The sequence below is a fragment of the Rattus norvegicus genome, chromosome 4 (assembly GCF_036323735.1).
Source record: "Rattus norvegicus strain BN/NHsdMcwi chromosome 4, GRCr8, whole genome shotgun sequence".
Lineage (NCBI taxonomy): Eukaryota > Metazoa > Chordata > Mammalia > Rodentia > Muridae > Rattus > Rattus norvegicus.
The window spans coordinates 100,693,033-100,714,180 of record NC_086022.1 but is presented as its reverse complement, the minus strand read 5'-3'; the positions used below and the strand labels follow the sequence as shown (position 1 = coordinate 100,714,180).

At 37.0% G+C, this 21,148-nt stretch overlaps 1 non-coding gene and 1 gene segment (V, D, J or C); both read right to left on the bottom strand.

Annotated features, from left to right (window-relative positions):
* Positions 1 to 4,360: 4,360 nt before the first annotated feature.
* LOC120102579 (U6 spliceosomal RNA) lies at positions 4,361 to 4,465 on the bottom strand. Its single transcript, XR_005504215.1, has one exon. It is a non-coding gene; the product is annotated as a U6 spliceosomal RNA (small nuclear RNA).
* A 12,177-nt stretch (positions 4,466 to 16,642) lies between these two features.
* LOC690275 (immunoglobulin kappa chain variable 12-41-like) lies at positions 16,643 to 17,240 on the bottom strand. The segment is given in 2 exon segments: positions 16,643 to 16,965; positions 17,095 to 17,240. Coding segments are annotated over 2 exon segments (387 nt in total).
* Between the last annotated feature and the right edge of the window lie 3,908 nt (positions 17,241 to 21,148).

The following is a 21,148-nucleotide window of genomic DNA, read 5'->3' as shown; positions in this document are numbered from 1 at the left end:
GCTCTTACTAGGATATTCAATGCTACCTATGAGGTCAGAGTCCAGGGTCAGTCCATGTATAGTCTTTAGGTAGTGGCTTAGTTTCTGGAAGCTCTGGTTGCTTGGCATTGTTGTTCATATGGGGTCTCGAGCCCCTTCAAGCTCTTCCAGTTCTTTCTCTGATTCCTTCAACAGGGTTCCTGTTCTCAGTTCAGTGGTTTGCTGCTGGCATTCGCCCCTGTATTTATTGTATTCTTGCTGTGTCTCTCAGGAGAGATCTACATGCGGTTCCTGTCTGCCTGCACTTCTTTGCTTCATCCATCTTGTCTAATTGGATGGCTGTATATGTATGGGCCACATGTGGGGCAGGCTCTGAATGGGTGTTCCTTCTGTCTCTGTTTTAATCTTTGTCTCTCTATTCCCTGCCAAGGGTATTCTTGTTCCCCTTTTAAAGAAGGAATGAAGCATTCACATTTTGATCATCTGTCTTGAGTTTCATGTGTTCTAGGCACCTAGGGTAATTCAAGCATTTGGGCTAATAGCCACTTATCAATGAGTGCATACCATGTGTGTTTTTCTGTGATTGGGTTACCTCACTCAGGATGGTATTTTCCAGTTCCATCCATTTGCCTACGAATTTCATAAAGTCATTGTTTTTGATAGCTGAGTAATATTCCCTTGTGTAGATGTACCACATTTTCTGTATCCATTCCTCTGTTGAAGGGAATCTGGGTTCTTTCCAGCTTCTGGCTATTATATATATGTTATATATATATATAATCTGTTTGTTGACATTTTTTCCTACTGACAGTATCTTTCAACTTACAAAAGCTTTTCAATTTTATGAGGTCCCATTTGTCGTTTCTTGATATTAGAGCATAAGCCACTTTTTTTTTTCAGGAAATTTTCCACTGTGCCAGTATGTTCGAATTCATTCCCACTTTCTATCTTAGTAGACTCATAGTATCCAGTTTTATGTAGAGGTCCTTAACTCACTTGCGTTTGAGCATTGTACAAGGAGATAAGAATGGGTCGAATTGCATTCTTGTATATGCTAACTGCCACTTGAACCAGCATCATTAGCTAATGAAATGCTGTCTTTTTTCCAGACCGTTTTGGATCTTTTGTCAAAAATCAAGTGACCAAAGGTGTGTGGGTTGAATTCTGGGTCATTAATTATATTCTAATGACCTATCTGCCTGTCTCCTTAAAATACCATCTTGTTTTTATCACTATTGCTCTGTAGTAAAGCTTGAGATTAGGGATGCTCATTTCCCCAGGAGTTCTTTGTATTGTTGGGAATGGTTTTTTCTATCCCGGGTTTTTGGTATTCCAGATAAATTTGAGAAATGTTCTTGCTTTCTCTGTAATGAATTGTGTTTGAATTTTGATAGTTATTCCATTAAATCTATAGTTTGCTTTTGGTAAGATAGCCATTTTTATTATATTAACCCTGCCAACCCATAAGCATGGGAGTTCCTTCCATGTTCTCAAATCTTGTTCAATTTCTTTTGTCAGAGACTTGAAGTTCTTTCCATAGAATATTTCACTTGCTTGGTTAGTGTCACACCAAGATATTTCACATTATTTGTGACTATTGTAAAGGGCATAGTTTCCCTAATTTTTTCTCCGTCAGTTTATCCTTTGAGTAGTGAAAGGCTTCCTTTTGTTTGAGTTAATTTTGTATCCAACCACTTTGCTGAAGTTGTTTATCATCAATAGCAGTTCTCTAGCAGATGTTTTGTTTCTCTTATATATACTACCATATTATCAGCAAATAGGAATATCTTGACTTCCTTCTTTATTATTTGTATCCCTTTGATCATTTGTTGCCTAATCGCTCTTGCTCTAACTTCAAGTACTATACTGAATAGATAGGGGGGTGTGGACAGCCTTGTCTTGTCCCTTATTTTAGTGAGACTGATTCAAGATTGCCTCATTTAGTTTGATGTTAGCTATTTTCTTGCTGTATATTGTTTTCATTGTAATTGGGTAAGGACCTTGAATTTCTATTCTCTTCAACACTTTTGGCATGAAATGGTGCTCTATATTGTCAAAAGATTTTTCAGCATTTATGGAGATGATGATTTTTTCCTTTGAGTTTGTTTAAATGGTGAAATTTGTTGATAGATTTATATATACTGATACATCCATGAGCCCATGGATGAACCCTACATGGTCTTGATGGATGATCATTTTAATGTGTTCTTGGATTCAGTTTATAAGAATATTATTGAGTATTTTGCCATCAATATTCATGAGGGAAATTGATCAATAGATCTCTGTCTTAGGTCTATGTTTTGTTTAGGTATCACTGTAAATGTGGCTTCTCAAAGCATTTAGGGGAGTGTTCCTTCTGTTTCTGTTTTATGAAATGTTTAAGAAGTATTGGTTTAGAGAATTCTGCACTCAAACAATCTGGTTTCAAGGATTTTTGTTTGGGAGAATTTTAATGACTGTTTCTGTTTCTTTTGGGGTTATGTGATTGTTTACATGGTTTACCTTATCCTGATTTAATTTTGGAACCTGGTATCAGTATAGAAAATTAGTCAGTTGATCTAGATTTTACAGTTTTGTTTACTATAGGCTTTTGTAATAGGATCTCACAGTTTTTTGTTTTTTGTTTTGTTTTTTTCTTTTTGTTTTTTGATTTTTGTTTTTCTTTATTTTTATTTCTTCAGTTTCTCTTAGGTCTCCATTTTCATTTCTGATTTTGTTAGTTTTGATACTGTCTTTATGTACTCTTGTTAGTATGGCTAAGGTTTTATCTATCTTGCTGATTTTTTCAAAGAACCAGCTTTTGTTTTTGTGGACTTTTGTACAGATCTGTTTGTTCCTACTTGATTGATTTCAGCACTAAGTTTTATTATTTTCTGTTGTCTAGTCTTCTTGGATATGTTTCTTTCTTTTTGTTCTAATGCTCTCACATGTACTATTAAGCTGCTAGTATATGCTTTCTCCAATTATGTTTATGAAAGCACTATAAGCTATGCATTTTCCTCTTAACACTGCTTTCATTGTATACCATAAATTTCTGTATGTTGTGCCTTCATATTTCCTAAATTCTAAAAAGTCTTTAATTTCTTTCCTCATTTCTTCCTGACTGAGTTATCATTGAGTAGACAATTGTTCAGCTTCCCTGTGTATGTGGGCTTTCTGTTGCTTTCTCTGTTGTTGCAGACCAGTCTTAGTCCATGGTGATATGACAAGATACATGAGATTATTTAAATCTTCTTGTATTGGTTGAGGCTTTGTTGTGTGTCCAATTAATATGGATAATTTTGTAGAAAGTACCCTGACATGCTGAGACAAATGTATATTCTTTTTTTTTCCAGATAAATGTGCTATAGATATGTGTTAAGTTCATTAGGTTCATTACAATTGTAAATTTCACTGCCTCTTTGTTTAGTTTCTGTTTCCATGATGAGAGTAAGGTGTTAATGTCTCCTAAAATTAGTATAAGGTTCCATGTGTGCTTTGAGATTCAGTAATATTTCTTTTACAAATGTGGGTGCCCTTTAATTTGAGGCATATTTTTTCAGAATTAGGACTTCATCTTTGCAGATTATTTCCTTGATTAGTGTATTGTGTACTTCTCAATCTTTTTTGATACTCTTCGGTTGAAAGTCTACTTTTATTAGATAGTAGAATTGTTATACAAGGTTATTTCTTGGGAGCATTTGCCTGGGAAATTTTTGCCTTTGAATTTAGGGCTGTATCTGTCTTTAACACTGAGATATGTTTTCAGTATCCAGCAAAAAGCTGGGTCCTCTTTATGTATCCAGCCTGTTAATCTATGTCTTTTTGTTTGTGAATTGAGTCCATTGATGTTGAGAGATATAAAGGTCCAAAGATTGTTGCTAAATTTGTTGTTAGAGGAGGAATTATGATTGTGTGGTTCTCTTCTTTTGGGTTTGTTGTAAGATTAGTTTCTTGTATTTATTCTCTGTAGTTTTCCTCCTTGTTTTAGAGTTTTCTTTCTATTTTCCTGTGTAGGACAGGATTGGTAGAAAGATATTGTGTAAGTTTGGTTTTGTCATGGAATATCTTGTTTTCTCCCTCTATGGTAATTGAGAATTTTGCTGGGTATAGTAGCCTGGGCTCACAATTTTGTTCTCTTGGTGTCTGTATGACATCTGCCCAAGATTTTGCTTTTAGAGACTCTGTTGAAAAGTCTGGTGTAATTCTGATAGGTCTGCCCTTATATGCTACTTGAACTTTCGTCCTTACTGCTTTCAATACTTTTTCTTTGTTCTGTGCATTTGGTGGTTTAATTATTGTGTGATAGGAAGAATTTATTTTCTCGTCCCATCTGTTTGGTGTTCTGCGGTTTTCTTGTATGTTTATGGGCATCTCTTTATTTAGGTTAGGGAAGTTGTTTAAAAATATGGAATGCTTCATGAATCTGTGTGTCATCCTTGAGTAGGGGCCATGTTAATTCTCTATATTGTTCCAATTTAAGTACACGTGCTGCCAAAGTGAGCACTTGTGTGATATTCTTTTGAGAAATCTCATTATTTCACATATTTCTATAGATAATACATTATGGATGCACGAAGTTTTAACAATATTTCAAATATTACATTATAGATGGAATGTAATATTATTAGATTTAAGACAATGGAATGTGCTGGAAGATGAGACTCCACCATAGTATAAAGGGACTGATGTAGTGTGTCCAGAGCCTGACACCAGGAACTAAGAAACAGAAACCAAGACTACTTGGCATCATCAGAGCCCAGTTCTCCTACCAAAGCAAATATTGGGTATCCAAACACACCAGAAAAGCAAGATTTGGTTTACAATCACATTTCATAATGATGATGGAGGACTTTAAGAAAGACATAAATAATATCCTCAGAAAAAGATGGGACAACTCAAGTAAATTATTAGAAGCCCTACAAGAACAAACAAAAAATTGTGTAAACAATTACAGGAAAACACAACCAAAGAGGTGAAGGAATTGATGAAATCCATCCAAAATTTAAAAATGGATATATAAAAAATAAAGAAAGAACAAAGGGAAACAAACGTGGAGACAGAAAACCTAGGGAAGAGATCAGGAGTCATAGATGCAAGGATCACCAAGAGAGTAAAAGAGATATAGAAGAGAGAATATCAGAGGTAGAAAACAACTACATAAACATCAAAGATAATGTAAAATGCAAAATATCCCCTTTGGGGATATTTTGGGGTCCTACCCCAAAATATCCAGGAAATCCAGGACACAATGAGAAGATATAACCTAAGGATAAGACACATAGAAGAGAGTGAAGACTCCTAATTAAAGTCCCGGTACCCATCTTCAACAAAATTATTGAAGAAAACTACACTAACCGAAAGAAAGAGATGCCAATAAACATAAAAGAAGCCTACAGAACTCCAAATAGATTGGACCAGAAAAGAAATTCCTCCTGTCACATAAGATTCAAAACACCAAAAGCACAAAACAGAAAAAATAATATTAAAAGCAGTAAGGGAAAAAGATCTAGCAACATATAAAAGCAGACCTATAAGAACTAGAGCAGACCTCTCACCAGATACTATGAAAGTTAGAAGATCATGGGCAGATGACATAAAAACCCTTAGAGAACATAAATGCCAGTCCAGGCTACTATGCCAGCAAAACTCTCAATTAATAAATATGGAGAAACCAATATATTCTATGACAAAGCCAAATTTACACAATATATTTCTACAAATCCAGTCCTACAAAGGTTAATAGATGGAAAAGTCCAACACAAGGAGGGAAACTACACCCAAGAAAAAGCAAGAGAATAAACCCCTTGCACCAAACCAAAATAAGAGACACACACAAACGTAATTCCACCTATAACAATGAAAATAACAGGAAGCAACCATCACTATTCCTTAATAGCTCTTAAAATCAGTGGACTCAATTCCAGAATAAAAAGACATAGACTGACAAACTGGATACATAAAGAGGACTCAGCATTATGTTGCATACAAGAAACACACCTCAGGACAAGGACAGACACTGCCATATATTAAAAGTCTGAAAAACAACTTTCAAAGGAAATGGTCCAAAGAAATAGCCTGGGGTAGCCATTCTAATATCGAATAAAATTGACTTTCAACCAAACTTCATCAACTTCATATTTATCAAAGAAAAAATCCCCCAAGATGAGCTCTCAATCCTATTTATCTATGCTGCAAATGCAAGGTCAACTACATCCATAAAAGAATCTTTTTTTTTTTTTTTTGCAATTGCAACGCCAAGGTTTTATTTAATTTTTCATTGGCAAATTTGAAATCACTTGTTTCAGAGGCATTACCCCCCATAACCAATATTACTAAGATGAGTACAAACTGACACATTAATGTTGCATTTTATTTTGATATATAAGTTTAGGAATATTTTAAAATTATTTTCAAGCATAAGAGATAAAAAGAAATGCTTCCTTATCTTTAATTGCAGAACTTGGGCTACTACTCAAAATCATGAGATAAATTCATACATATTGTGTATTGTAAAATATATCTCAGTGTTTTTAGGGCTTTTATTTTATAAGTGCTTGCCATATATGAGGATTACGCCAAATAAATTCTAGTAGGTTCATCATACCACATTCTTCGGCCTGTTCCCCATCTTTTTTTTTAAATATTTTTTTTTATTAACTTGAGTATTTCTTATATACATTTCAAGTGTTATTCCCTTTCCCGGTATCCGGGCAAACGTCCCCCTCCCCCCTCCCCTTCCTTATGGGTGTTCCCATCCCAACCCTCCCCCCATGGCCGCCCTCCCCCCACCAGTCTAGTTCACTGGGGGTTCAGTCTTAGCAGGACCCAGGGCTTCCCCTTCCACTGGTGCTCTTATTAGGATATGCATTGCTACCTATGAGGTCAGAGTCCAGGGTCAGTCCATGTATAGTCTTTGGGTAGGGGCTTAGTCCCTGGAAGCTCTGGTTGCTTGGCATTGTTGTACATATGGAGTCTCGAGCCCCTTCAAGCTCTTCCAGTTCTTTCTCTGATTCCTTCAACGGGGGTCCTATTCTCAGTTCAGTGGTTTGCTGCTGGCCTTCGCCTCTGTATTTGCTGTATTCTGGCTGTGTCTCTTAGGAACGATCTACATCCGGCTCCTGTCGGTCTGCACTTCTTTGCTTCATCCATCTTGTCTAATTGGGTGGTTATATATGTATGGGCCACATGTGGGGCAGACTCTGAATGGGTGTTCCTTCAGTCTCTGTTTTAATCTTTGCCTCTCTCTTCCCTGCCAAGGGTATTCTTGTTCCCCTTTTAAAGAAGGAGTGAAGCATTCACATTTTGATCATCCGTCTTGAGTTTCCTTTGCTCTAGGCATCTAGGGTAATTCAAGCATTTGGGCTAATAGCCACTTATCAATGAGTGCATACCATGTGTGTTTTTCTGTGATTGGGTTAGCTCACTCAGGATGATGTTTTCCAGTTCCATCCATTTGCCTACGAATTTCATAAGCTCGTTGTTTTTGATAGCTGAGTAATATTCCATTGTGTAGATGTACCACATTTTCTGTATCCATTCCTCTGTTGAAGGGCATCTGGGTTCTTTCCAGCTTCTGGCTATTATAAATAAGGCTGCAATGAACATAGTGGAGCACGTGTCTTTTTTATATGTTGGGGCATCTTTTGGGTATATGCCCAAGAGAGGTATAGCTGGATCCTCAGGCAGTTCAATGTCCAATTTTCTGAGGATTCTCCAGACTGATTTCCAGAATGGTTGTACCAGTTTGCAATCGCACCAACAATGGAGGAGTGTTCCTCTTCCTCCACATCCTCGCCAGCATCTGTTGTCCCCTGAGTTTTTGATCTTAGCCATTCTCACTGGTGTGAGGTGAAATCTCAGGGCTGTTTTGATTTGCATTTCCCTTATGACTAAAGATGTTGAACATTTCTTTAGGTGTTTCTCAGCCATTCGGCATTCCTCAGCTGTGAATTCTTTGTTTAGCTCTGAACCGCATTTTTTAATAGGGTTATTTGTTTCCCTGCGGTCTAACTTCTTGAGTTCTTTGTATATTTTGGATATAAGGCCTCTATCTGTTGTAGGATTGGTAAAAATCTTTTCCCAATCTGTTGGTTGCCGTTTTGTCCTAACCACCGTGTCCTTTGCCTTACAGAAGCTTTGTAGTTTTATGAGATCCCATTTGTCGATTCTAGATCTTAGAGCGTAAGCCATTGGTGTTTTGTTTAGGAAATTTTTTCCAGTGCCCATGTGTTCCAGATGCTTCCCTAGTTTTTCTTCTATTAGTTTGAGTGTGTCTGGTTTGATGTGGAGGTCCTTGATCCACTTGGACTTAAGCTTTGTACAGGGTGATAAGCATGGATCGATCTGCATTCTTCTACATGTTGACCTCCAGTTGAACCAGCACCATTTGCTGAAAATGCTATCTTTTTTCCATTGGATGGTTTTGGCTCCTTTGTCAAAAATCAAGTGACCATAAGTGTGTGGGTTCGTTTCTGGGTCTTCTATTCTATTCCATTGGTCTATCTGACTGTCTCTGTACCAATACCATGCAGTTTTTATCACTATTGCTCTGTAATACTGCTTGAGTTCAGGGATAGTGATTCCCCCTGAAGTCCTTTTATTGTTGAGGATAGCTTTAGCTATCCTGGGTTTTTTGTTATTCCAGTTGAATTTGCAAATTGTTCTGTCTAACTCTTTGAAGAATTGGATTGGTATTTTGATGGGGATTGCATTGAATCTGTAGATTGCTTTTGGTAAAATGGCCATTTTTACTATATTAAATAAAATAAAAGAATCTTTACTAAAGCTGAAAGCACACATTGCATCTCACAAAATAATAATAGAAGATTTCATTACCCCACTCTCATCAATGGACAGATCATGGAAACAGAAATTAAACAGAGATATAGAAAAACTAACAGAAGTTTTGAACCAAATGGATTTAACAAATATTTATAGAACATCTCATTCAAAAACAAAAGGATAAGAGAGAGCTCACCGCCCGGATAGGTGGGTACTACTGACAAGAAGGGCACACAAACATAACTTCACATCCAAATATGAATATAACAGGAAGCAATAATCACTATTCCTTAATATCTTTCAACATCAATGGTCTCAACTCCCCAACTAAAAGACAAAGATTAACAAACTGGTTATGCAATGAGGACCCTGAATTTTGCTGCCTACAGGAAAGACACCTCAGAGATAAAGACTGACACTACCTCAGAGTGAAAGGCTGGAAAACAATTTTCCAAGCAAAAGGTCGAAAGAAGGAAGCTGGACTAGCCATTCTAATATTGAAAAAAAAACAATTTTCAACTAAAAGTCATCAAAAAAGATAAGGAAGGACCCTTCATATTCATCAAAGGAAAAATCCACCAAGATGAATTCTCAATCCTAAATATCTATGCTCCAATACCAGGGCACCTACATACATAAAAGAAACCTTACTAAAGCTCAAAACACACATTGCACCTCACACAATAATATTAGGGGATTTCAACACCCCACTCTCATCAATGGATAGGTCATGGAAACAGAAATTAAACAGAGATGTCGACAGACTAAGAGAAGTAATGAACCAAATAGACTTAACAGATATTTATAGAATATTCTATCCTAAAGCAAAAGGATATAGATTCTTCTCAGCTCCTCATGGTACTTTTTCCAAACTTGACCATATAATTGGTCAAAAAACAGGCCTCAACAGATACAGAAAGATAGAAATAATCCCATGCGTCCTATCAGACCATCATGGGCTAAAGCTGGTCTTCAATAACAATAAGGGAAGAATGCCCACATATACATGGACGTTGAAAAATGCTCTACTCAACGATAACCTTGTCAAGGAAGAAATAAAGAAAGAAATTAAAGACTTCTTAGACTTTAATGTAAAGGAGGGTACAACATACCCAAACTTATGGGACACAATGAAAGCTGTGTTAAGAGGAAAGCTCATAGCTCTGAGTGCCTGCAGAAAGAAACAGGAGAGAGCATATGTCAGCAGCTTGACAGCACACCTAAAAGCTCTAGAACAAAAAGAAGCAAATATACCCAGGAGAAGTAGAAGGCAGGAAATAATCAAACTCAGAGCTGAAATCAAACAAGGAGAAACAAAAAGGACCATAGAAAGAATCAACAGAACCAAAAGTTGGTTCTTTGAGAAAATCAACATGATAGATAAACCCTTAGCCAGACTAATGAGAGGACACAGAGAGTGTGTCCAAATTAAAAAAAAAAATCAGAAATGAAAAGGGAGACATAACCACAGAATAAGAGGAAATTCAAAAAGTCATCAGATCCTACTACAAAAGCCTATATTCAACAGAACTTGAAAATCTGCAGGAAATGAAAATTTCCTAGACAGATACCAGGTACCGAAGTTAAATCATGAACAAATAAACCATTTAAACAACCCCATACAGCCTAATGAAGTAGAAGCAGTCATTAAAGTTCTCCCAACCAAAAAGAGCCCAGGTCCAAACAGGTTTAGTGCAGAATTCTATCATACCTTCATAGAAGACCTCATACCTTTACTGTCCAAAGTATTCCACAAAATTGAAACAGATGGAGCACTACCGAATTCCTTCTATGAAGCCACAATTACTCTTATACCTAAACCACACAAAGACCCAACAAAGCAAGAGAACTTCAGACCAATTTCCCTTATGAATATCGATGCAAAAATACACAATAAAATTCAGGCAAACCGAATCCAAGAGCACATCAAAACAATCATCCACCATGATTAAGTAGGATTCATCCCAGGCATGCAGGGATGGTGTAATATACGGAAAACCATCAACGTGATCTATTATATAAACAAACTGAAAGAACAAAACCACATGACCATTTCATTAGATGCTGAGAAAGCATTTGACAAAATTCAACACCCATTGATGATAAAAGTCCTGGAAAGAATAGTAATTCAAGGCCCATATCTAAACATAGTAAAAGCAATATACAGCAAACCAGTTACTAACATTAAACTAATTGGAGAGAAACTTGAAGCTTGAAACTTGAAATCCCACTAAAATCAGGGACTAAACAAGGCTGCCCTTCTCTCCCTACTTATTCAATATAGTTCGTGAAGTTCTAGCCACAGCAATCAGATAATAAAAGGAGATCAAGGGGATACAGAATGGAAAGGAAGAAGTCAAAACATCACTATTTGCAGATGATATGATAGTATATTTAAGTGATCCCAAAAGTTCCACCAGAGAACTACTAAAGCTGATAAACAACTTCAGCAAAGTGGCTGGGTATAAAATTAACTCAAGTAAACCAGTAGCCTTCCTCTACACAAAAGAAAAACTAGCCGAGAAAGAAATTAGGGAAAGGGCACCCTTCATAATAGTCCCAAATAATATAAAGTACCTCAGTGTGACTTTAACCAAGCAAGTAAAAGATCTGTACAATAAGAACTTCAAGACTTTGAAGAAAGAAATTGAAGAAGACCTCAGAAGATGGAAAGATCTCCCATGCTCAAGGACTGGCAGAATTAATATAGTAGAAATGGCCATTTTACCAAAAGCGATCTACAGATTAAATGCAATCACCATAAAAATACCAATATAATTCTTCAAATAGTCAGAACAATTTGCAAATTCATCAGGAATAATAATAAAAAAAAACCAGGATAGCTAAATCTATCCTCAACAATAAAGGACTTCAGGGGGAATCACTATCCCTGAACTCAAGCAGTATTACAGAGCAATAGTGATAAAAACTACATGGTATTTGTACAGAGACAGACAGATAGACCAATGTAATAGAATTGAAGAACCAGAAATGAACTCACACACCTATGGTCACTTGAATTTTGACAAAGGAGCCAAAACGAAACAATGGAAAAAAGATAGCATTTTCAGCAAATGGTGCTGGTTCAACTAGAGGTCATCATGTAGAAGAATACAGAATGATCCTTGCTTATCTCCTTGTACAAAGCTTAAGTCCAAGTGGATCAAGGACCTCCACATCAAACCAGATACACTCAAACTAACAGAAGAAAAAGTGGGGAAGCCAGTGAACGTGATTGTTGGGGGGATGGCGGCAATGGGGGGAGGAAGGGAAGGGGAATACCTATAAAGAAGGGGAGGGGGAGGGGCTAGGGGGATGTTGGCCCTGAAACAGGGAAAGGGAATAACACTCAAAATGTAAATAAGAAATACTTATGTCAATGAAAAAATTAATAAAAAAAAGTGGGGGAGCATCTCAAACACATGGGCACTGGAGAAAATTCCCTGAACAAAATACCAATGGCTTATGCTCTAAGATCAAGAATTGAGAAATGGGATCACATAAAACTGCAAAGCTTCGGTAAGGCAAAGGACACTGTGGTTAGGACAAAATGGCAACCAACACTTTGGGAAAAGATATTTACCAATCCTAAAAGAGATACAGTGCTTATATCCAAAATATTAAAGAACTCAAGAAGTTAGACCTCAGGGAGACAAATAAGCCTATTAAAAATGGGGTTCAGAGATAAACAAAGAATTCACAGGTGAGGAATGCCAAATGGCTGAGAAACCCCTAAAGAAATGTTCAACATCTTTAGTCATAAGGGAAATGCAAATCAAAACAACCCTGAGATTTCACCTCACACCAGTGAGAATGACTAAGATCAAAAACTCAGGTGAATGGAAATGCTGGCGAGGATGTGGTGAAAGAGGAAGACTCCTCCATTGTTGGTGAGATTGCAGAGTGGTACAACCATTCTGGAAATCAGTCTGGATGTTCCTCAGAAAATTGGACATTGAACTACCTGAGGACCCAGCTATACCTCTCTTGGGCATATACCCAAATGATGCCCCAACATATAAAAAAGACACGTGCTCCACTATGTTCATAGCAGCCTTATTTATGATAGCCAGAAGCTGGAAAGAACCCAGATGCCCTTCAACAAAGGAACGGATACAGAAAATGTGGTACATCTACACAATGGAATATTACTCAGCTCTCAAAAACAATGACTTTATGAAATTCATAGGCAAATGGAGAGAACTGGAAAATATCATCCTGAGTGAGGTAACCAAATCACAGAAAAACACACATGGTATGTACTCATTGATAAGTGGCTATTAGCCCAAATGCTTGAATTACCCTAGATGCCTAGAACACATGAAACTCGACGGATGATCAAAATGCCAAAGCTTCACTCCTTCTTTAAAAGGAGAACAAGAATACCCTTGACAGGGAATAGGGAGGCAAAGATTAAAACAGAGGCAGAAGGAACACCCATTCAGAGTCTGCCCCACTTGTGGCCCATACTGATACAGCCACCCAATTAGACAAGATGGATGAAGTAAAGAAGTGCAGGCTGACAGGAATCGGATGTAGATCTCTCCTGAGAGACACAGCCAGAATACAGCAAATACATTGGCGAATGCCAGCAGCAAACCTCTGAACTGACAATGGGATCCCAGTTGTAGGAATCAGAGAAAGGACTGGAAGAGGTTGATGGAGCTCGAGACCCCATATGAACAGCAATGCTAACCAACCAGAGCTTCCAGGGACTAAGCCACTACCCAAAGTCTATAAATGGACTGACACTGGACTCTAACCTCAAAGGTAGCAATGCATATCCTAGTAAGAGCACCAGTGGAAGGGGAAGCCCTTGGTCCTGCTAAGACTGAACCCCCAGTGAACGTGATTGTTGGGGGGAGGGCAGTAATGCGGGGAAGATGAGGATGGGGAGGAGAGCATCCATATAGAAGGAGAGGGGTAGGGATTAGGGGGATTTTGGCCCGGAAACCGGGAAAGGGAATAACATTCGAAATGTAAGTAAGAAATAGTCAAGTTAATAAGGAAAAAAGAAACAAAAAAAAAAAAGAAAAAAGGATATACCTCCTTCCTCTTAGCACTTCACGCTACTTTCCCCAAAATTCACCATATAATTGGTCACAAAACAGGCCTAAACAGATATAAGAATTTTGAAATAACTTTGTGCATCCTATCAGATCACCACAGACTAATAACAACAATGACAACAGAAAGCCCACATGTAAATTGAAGTTCAACAAAACTCTACTCAATAAGGACTTGGTCAAGGGAGAAATAAAAAAAGGAAATTAAAGACTTTTTAGAATTTAATGGAAATGAAGGAACGATAAACCCAAACTTATGGGAAAAAAGTGAAAGCAGATCTAAGAGGAAAACTCATACCTCTGAGTGCCTCCAAAAAGAAGCAGGAGAGAGCATACATTAGCTTCTTGATAGCACCCATGAAAGCTCTGAAACAAGAAAAGCAAATATGCACAAGGGGAGTAGAAGCCAGGAAATAATCAAACTCAAAGTTGAAATAAACCAAGTAGAAACAAAGATAACTTACAAAGAATCAACAAAACCAGGAGCTGGTTCTTTAAGAAAATCAACAATAATGATAAACCATTAAGCAGATTAACCAGAGGACACAGAATGTGTAACCAAATTAAATAAATCAGAAGTGAAAAGGGAGACATAACAACAGAATCTGAGAAAATTCCAAAAAAAAATATATCATGAGACCTACTACAAAAGCCTTTATTCAACAAAGCTTAAAAATCTGGAAGAAGTGGACAATTCCCTCGACAAATACCAGGTACCAAAGCTAAGTCAGGATCAGATGAAACATCTAAAAAGTTGTATAACTCCTAAAGAAATACAAGCAGTTATTAAAAATCTCACAAAAGCAATAACAACAACAACAACAACAAAAAGAGCCCAGGACCAGATGGGTTTAGTGTTGAAATCTATCAGACCTTAATAGAAGACCTCATAATGATACCGTCCAAATAATTCCACAAGATAGAAACAGACAGAGAACTACCTAATTTCTTCTATGAAGCTATAATTACACTTATATGTAAACTACACAAAGATCCAACAAAGAAAGAGAACTTCAGATCAATTTCCCTTATGAACATCAACGGAAAAATACTCAATAAAATTCTTGCAATCTGAATCCAAGAAAACATCAAAACGGTCATCCATCACGATCAATTAGGCTTCATCCCAGGGATGCAGGGATAGTTGAATATACAGAAATCTTTCAGTGTAATCCACTGTATGAAGAAATTCCAGAAAAAAGAAATGCATGTCATTTCATGAGATAATGAGAAAGCACTTGACAAAATTCAACACACCTTCATGATAAAAGTCTTGTAATGTTCAGGAATTCAAGGCCTATAACTATACATATAAAAGCAATATGCAGCAAACAAGTACCTAAGTTCAAACTAAATGGAGAAAAACTTGAAGCAATCCTACTAAAATCAGGGACTAGACAAGGCTGCCCACTCTCTCCCTACTTATTCAATATAGTACTCAAAATCCTAGTCAGAGCAATAAGGAGGTAAGTTGGTAGGGCGAGATGTAAATAGGAAAATTTGGCATAAAATTAAATGTAAAATTCATTGAAAAGACTTTAGAAAGTTAAACTATAATATAGTGAGAATATCTAAAACATTAATTAAAAAAAGAAATAAGAAAGGATTCTCTGTTGACTCTCTCAGTTGTTATGCAGATTTAGCACACATACTCATTGTCTTCCTCCTGAAGCATTTCTGGTCCTGGGATGTTTGTAATAATAAATTCAAGTCTAAGCATCTCTAGAAAATAAATACACTTCGTATGATTGCTCTCTATGTGAATGTTTTGTACCATGCTTACAAAAAACACATCACAGAAGGTGAGTTTTAAGGACACAATGAAAAGGGCCAAAATTATAAACATGAATGTGCTTTTAAAAAGTTCATAATATACATAAAGTTATAAGTTTCAGAGATGGTTTTAAAATGTCTCAGCACCTAAATGGATTTACTGTTCTTGAAGAGGACCTAGATTCATTATCAGTATCCACACGGTGGCTTGAAAACACTCTAATTCCACAGAATCCAAATAATTAACCTGAAAATGTACGTGTGAGTAAGTGTATATGGAATTATTAACATTTGATATCTTGGAATATTCATTTAGTCAGAAATGTATATTTGCATTAAATAAAAAAGTAATGAAAAAAGAGGCCATGAATTTAAAAAGGAGTAAATAGGAATATTTGTGAAGATTTGGAGGGAAGAAAGTAGAAATGTCATAATTAAAATGCAATCTCAGAAACAATAATTAGAAAAAATAGTAGCTGCATCATCTTAATAACATCTGCAAATACCTATGAGAGGACTATTTAATTAATTATTTATTTCCCAGAATTAGTTCATATCTTAGAGCCTAGGCCATGAAAGGAAACATAATAAGGAAATTCTGCATTGAACCAGGCAGAAATCAAAATAAGTGCAACTCATAGATTGGAGCTGTTCTTTTTAAGATGAGCATACTCCCTACAGATATACCCATATTGTCTCTCTGATCTCAACCATCAGAGGTTCATGGCCTCTTAATGGATCACTGACCTGGCTGCAGCTGTTCCTAGCCTTTGATGATTTGCATATACCCAGAGCACAGCCCACTGATGTGAGGACTTCTTTATCCCCAGGTCATACCGTGTGCTAGAGTCAGCCTCACACATGTCATACACAGGCATGAGTGCTTCTAGTCACATCCTGGAGTTGCTGCTGCTCTGGCTTACAGGTAAAAAAGACTGAATAAATAGGAATGTTATTCATATGGATGTTGTTAGTCCTAAGGGAAATAGTCTCAGCAGCCAGAGACACCAGAAGAAGCATTTGCAGTAGAGTGGTCTCTCACTTCTGCTTCCCTGGGTGGTTTATGTCATGGCCTGAATCACTGTGGGAGGAGCACTATAAGCCTGTAGACAGTAATAGATTCCAATATCTTCAACCTGTAGTCTGCTGATCTTAAGAGAATACTGTGTGCCAGATCTACTGCCGCTGAACCTTGATGGGACCCCATCTGCCAAGCTGGTTGCACCATAGATCAGGAGCTGAGGAGATTTCCCTGGTTTCTGCTGATACCATGATAACCAATTACCAATGTCCTGGCTTGCCTGGCATGTGATGGTGACAATTTCTTCCAGAGATGCAGACAGGGAGGCAGGAGACTGTGTCATCTGGATGTCACATTTACCACCTGAGATTGAAAATTGAAAAAGAATTCCCGTACAATTTATCTTGGTAAAAGACAACATTTATGGACACCATCCACTGAGCACTTAACACACTGATCTGTATAAATTTCAGTTTATTCAGTCTTCCTTACCTGTAAGCCAGAGTATCAGCAACCCAAGGAGTTGAGTGGGCACGTTCATGTTTCTGTGTAACATGTGTGAAGCTGACTCCAGCACGGGGTGAGACCTGACTATAAAGAAGTCAACTGAGCAGTGGGCTGGCCTCTGGGCACATGCAAATCAGCAAATGGTAGGAATGGCCATGGCACTGGTCAGGTCAGTAACTCAAGAGGCCTGTGGTCCTCTTATGTTTTAGATCAGAGAGCCAGTACAGGTTTATTTGGGTTTATTTGTAGAGAATGTGCTCCTCTTTGGATAGCAGCAGCAGCAGCAGCAAAAACAACAAAACAAATCACCAGGCTATGAAACGAATATTGTTTTGATTTTTGTCATATTCATTATAAGATTTTATGTTTTATTTGTCTTGTAACTGGGCTTGAAACCTACAGTAAAGTTTTAAACAGTATATAAATGCTTATAGGGCAATTTCATATTTACCTGTGAAGGTTATTGATGTGGTGCAGCTTTATCATTTTTTTCTACTTATATGTGAGATTGAATTTTAATAATAAGTTTTGTCTCTTTTATTTCTTCCCTCTTAAATCTCCCAAATATCCCTTCTTCCTCTACTTGTAATCCATCACCTCTTATTCCATTAATTGTTACTGCATAATTAAATGTACTTACACACACTCACACACACATACACGCACACACACACACACACACACACATATGTGTGTGTGTGTGTGTGTGTGTGTGTGTGTGTGTGTGTGTGTATGTATCTACAGGATTGATCATTATTGTACAGTCAATCAATTTGCTGCGCTCTGCCCTGGAAGGAAGACATCTCCTGTTCCTAGCTCTATTTAGTTGTGCATACTTCGTCGGGTAGAACTGAGACCATATGGGGTTTATCCCATCCAGTTTGGCAAGGTCAGAGGTGTCCTCCTTTTTTCAGCTCATCTTTGGGCAGTTATTTAGGTGAGATTTTGCAGGTATATCTTCTGATATTCATGGAATTATAATCTCAGAGAAAACTCCCCAATCTTTTGGTTCTTACAGTGTTTTGACTCTACTCTTTCAAATTATTCCCAAGCCGTGTGTATGGAAAAGACTGTAAATGTATCCACATGATTGAGCTACACAACTCCTCATGGAACTCACCAAGAATAATTTTGATAACAATGATTCCCAGAACAATAATAGAATAATACTGGAAGACATGGTTTGTGGAGAAGATCAGGAACTTTCATAATGTTAATTTTTCAGGTAAACAATCTTATTTTACTCTATTTTTGACATAGAAGCTACCCAAGAACTACTGACCTCAAGAGCAGAGAAATTCATGGCTGTCTCTCCATCCATCTATGATTAAGAGCTCTTTACCTAGATTAGGCTGGGATTATATCTAAGCCCAATATTCCTGTGAGGCTTTACATTATTGTACCTGAGTTATTGTATATTAATACAATTTATTGTCTTTTAAGAATATTAATTTTCTATCCATAATATCATCCATGTCTTTGAATGTACAATTGTTCTACGTGCATATGCTATGGACATCATGCCTTCTCCAGAAACTAAAAAGAGATGAATCTTAATTTAATTTCAGAACAAAGGAATTCAATCTCTTTGGTGAGAGAAGCATGTACAGAAGTGAAGATAGAAGCTGAGCACAGGGAGTTAAAAATAATGGGTACCAAGTAGATCCTAATAGGGAGTAAAGCTATGGTGGATTTAGTGTGAGTTTCCATGATCCATTGATAGTAAAGAGTTTGCATGTGTATGTAATCATTCTGTAGCATGTAAAAATCTTCCAGGGTGATGATACCCATGAGGGGCCTGAAAATGATATTGCGGACAAAATTAGCATCAAGAAGTAGTGTTGGAATATATTTTAAACATAATTAACCTGAAAATTGATGAAAAGTGTGACTAAAGTATGTTTTATAGTGCTTGCTAAAAGTGGTACATCCAAGAGTCTTCAGTAGAGACAAATTATGACCCATACCCTGATTCTACCAATTAATATGCATCTATTCACACATGTATGTTTTCATTAAGCAATTTCATCACACTCTCAATATATGGAATCCATCAAATTGGTAACTTTATTTCACTGTTCGTAGAACGTCATTTGAAAAAGGAGAGGGAAAGGGATCATTTCCATAGGTTAATGCCATTAGCAATAATCAAGACAAAAAGTCCCCACCAAAAATGGAAAAAAGACTGCTCAGTATCCTTGCTTTTCTTTTCACATCCTTTAATGATCTGTCGAGATCAGAGTGGAAGTCAAAGTCCGTGTCTGTGGTTCAGGGGAAGCTTTTTCTGCCATATTTGCTGATGTGATTTCATCCCATGGCATTTAGATATTTAACTTTGAAAATTACTAGATGTCAGCAAGCAACTTCTCTCCAGGTTATAATGATAAACAATCCAGCTGCTTCAGCAACACTGTAGTGGAGTATGATAGATGAATGGAAAATGAAAGAGGTGTTACACTTACCCTTCTGACACGGAAGGTAATTATTCAGGTAATTATCCATTGTCCTAGGACAGGTATTTTTACATCTACAACACAAAGAATTGCTAGGATCTCTAGTCTCCCATGACCAAATGTAGGGATGAAATGTGCCACGACCATTCTCACAGAAGTAGGTAAAGACCTGGAGAAAATTCTGGATGACAAGTGAACAGAAAACTAACTAGTAACTTCTCTTGCTCCTAGTGTTACAGTGATTGATACTAGATACCAGCCCACAGTCTGGTGATCTTTATTGGATAGATCTGTATTATGTCCTCCCTCTGCTCGAGAGATTGCAAAAATGAAGACATAGTAAAGTCTTTCTTCTTGTTGGGCCCAGGAAAAAGCTGAACCAAAGTTAATAGTAATTGTAATGTGCTCAGGAAAAATAATGAACTGAATCTGAGCCTGTTTCTTCCTGGGAATATACAACAAAACCATTAAGAAGAATAATGTGCAGGCTATCAAACAGAAATACATGCAGAACACACACACACACACACACACACACACACACACACACACACACACACACATGCACACACTCACACACATACACATACACATCTATATATATGTAGTCTAATTCTTGCTACTAAGGAAGAAGGAAATATTATACTGTGATTTAACTTAATTAATAGACTTTTTTTCTAGTATTAAAAAAATATTTAAGAGCATTTTGTGAAGAGGGCTTGGTGATGACTCCTGTAGTCCCAGCTCTTGAAAGTAGGAAGCAGTAATTCTAGAACTTCAATGTCATCCTCTAATACAAGTTTAAGGTCATACAGTTCTATATGACCCCAAGATTTGATCAGAAAAAAAGTAATATTTGAAGCCAGTTAAGAAAAAATGATAATATATTAAACATAGATTCAAAAGTTAATCTATTTAAGCAATTATTGCTTATTCCTTATGGAAACTTTCAATCTGCATTTGAGTTAGTTAAAATAAAACCATGTAGACTTGAAAAAGTATTGGCCAAGAATAAAACTAATATACCTCTTAGAAAACTTCATTATCATATAATAAATTTTAGGTTATTTCAAAAACCTAATTTATTATGGAACTTGTGAGTTTTCATCATTATCACTTAAAACTATGTCCAATACATTGGTATTGATATTTCCTAACTGGTCTAAAGACACAGGGTTGCTTTTCTCCTGAAAACTTCTGGGTCTCACACAGCTCTGACTGTTCTCAAACTTGCAGTACATGATGATTTTGAATTTCTGACGCAACTCTCAAGATCTGGGACTTCAAGTTTATCGAAAATACCTAAGTCCTGCAATGCTTGTGGGTGTAATCCAGGTTTTTGTTTTGTTTTGTTTTTGGTCATAGGAGGAAAGAAGTCCGTAATTGTGGATTGATGTCTATGCAGGTGAGGGAAGGCACAAGATAAAGAAAGGCCTGTGATTGGGCAGTGAAGAAGTAAGTTTTGGAGAGAGGAGAGAGAGGAGGAGGAGGAGAGGGAGAGAAGAACCAAGATGGAGGCAGAGAAGAATGACCTGGATGTGTGTGGCCTCAAAGTGTCACATGTAGTTATGAATATTTTATAAGGG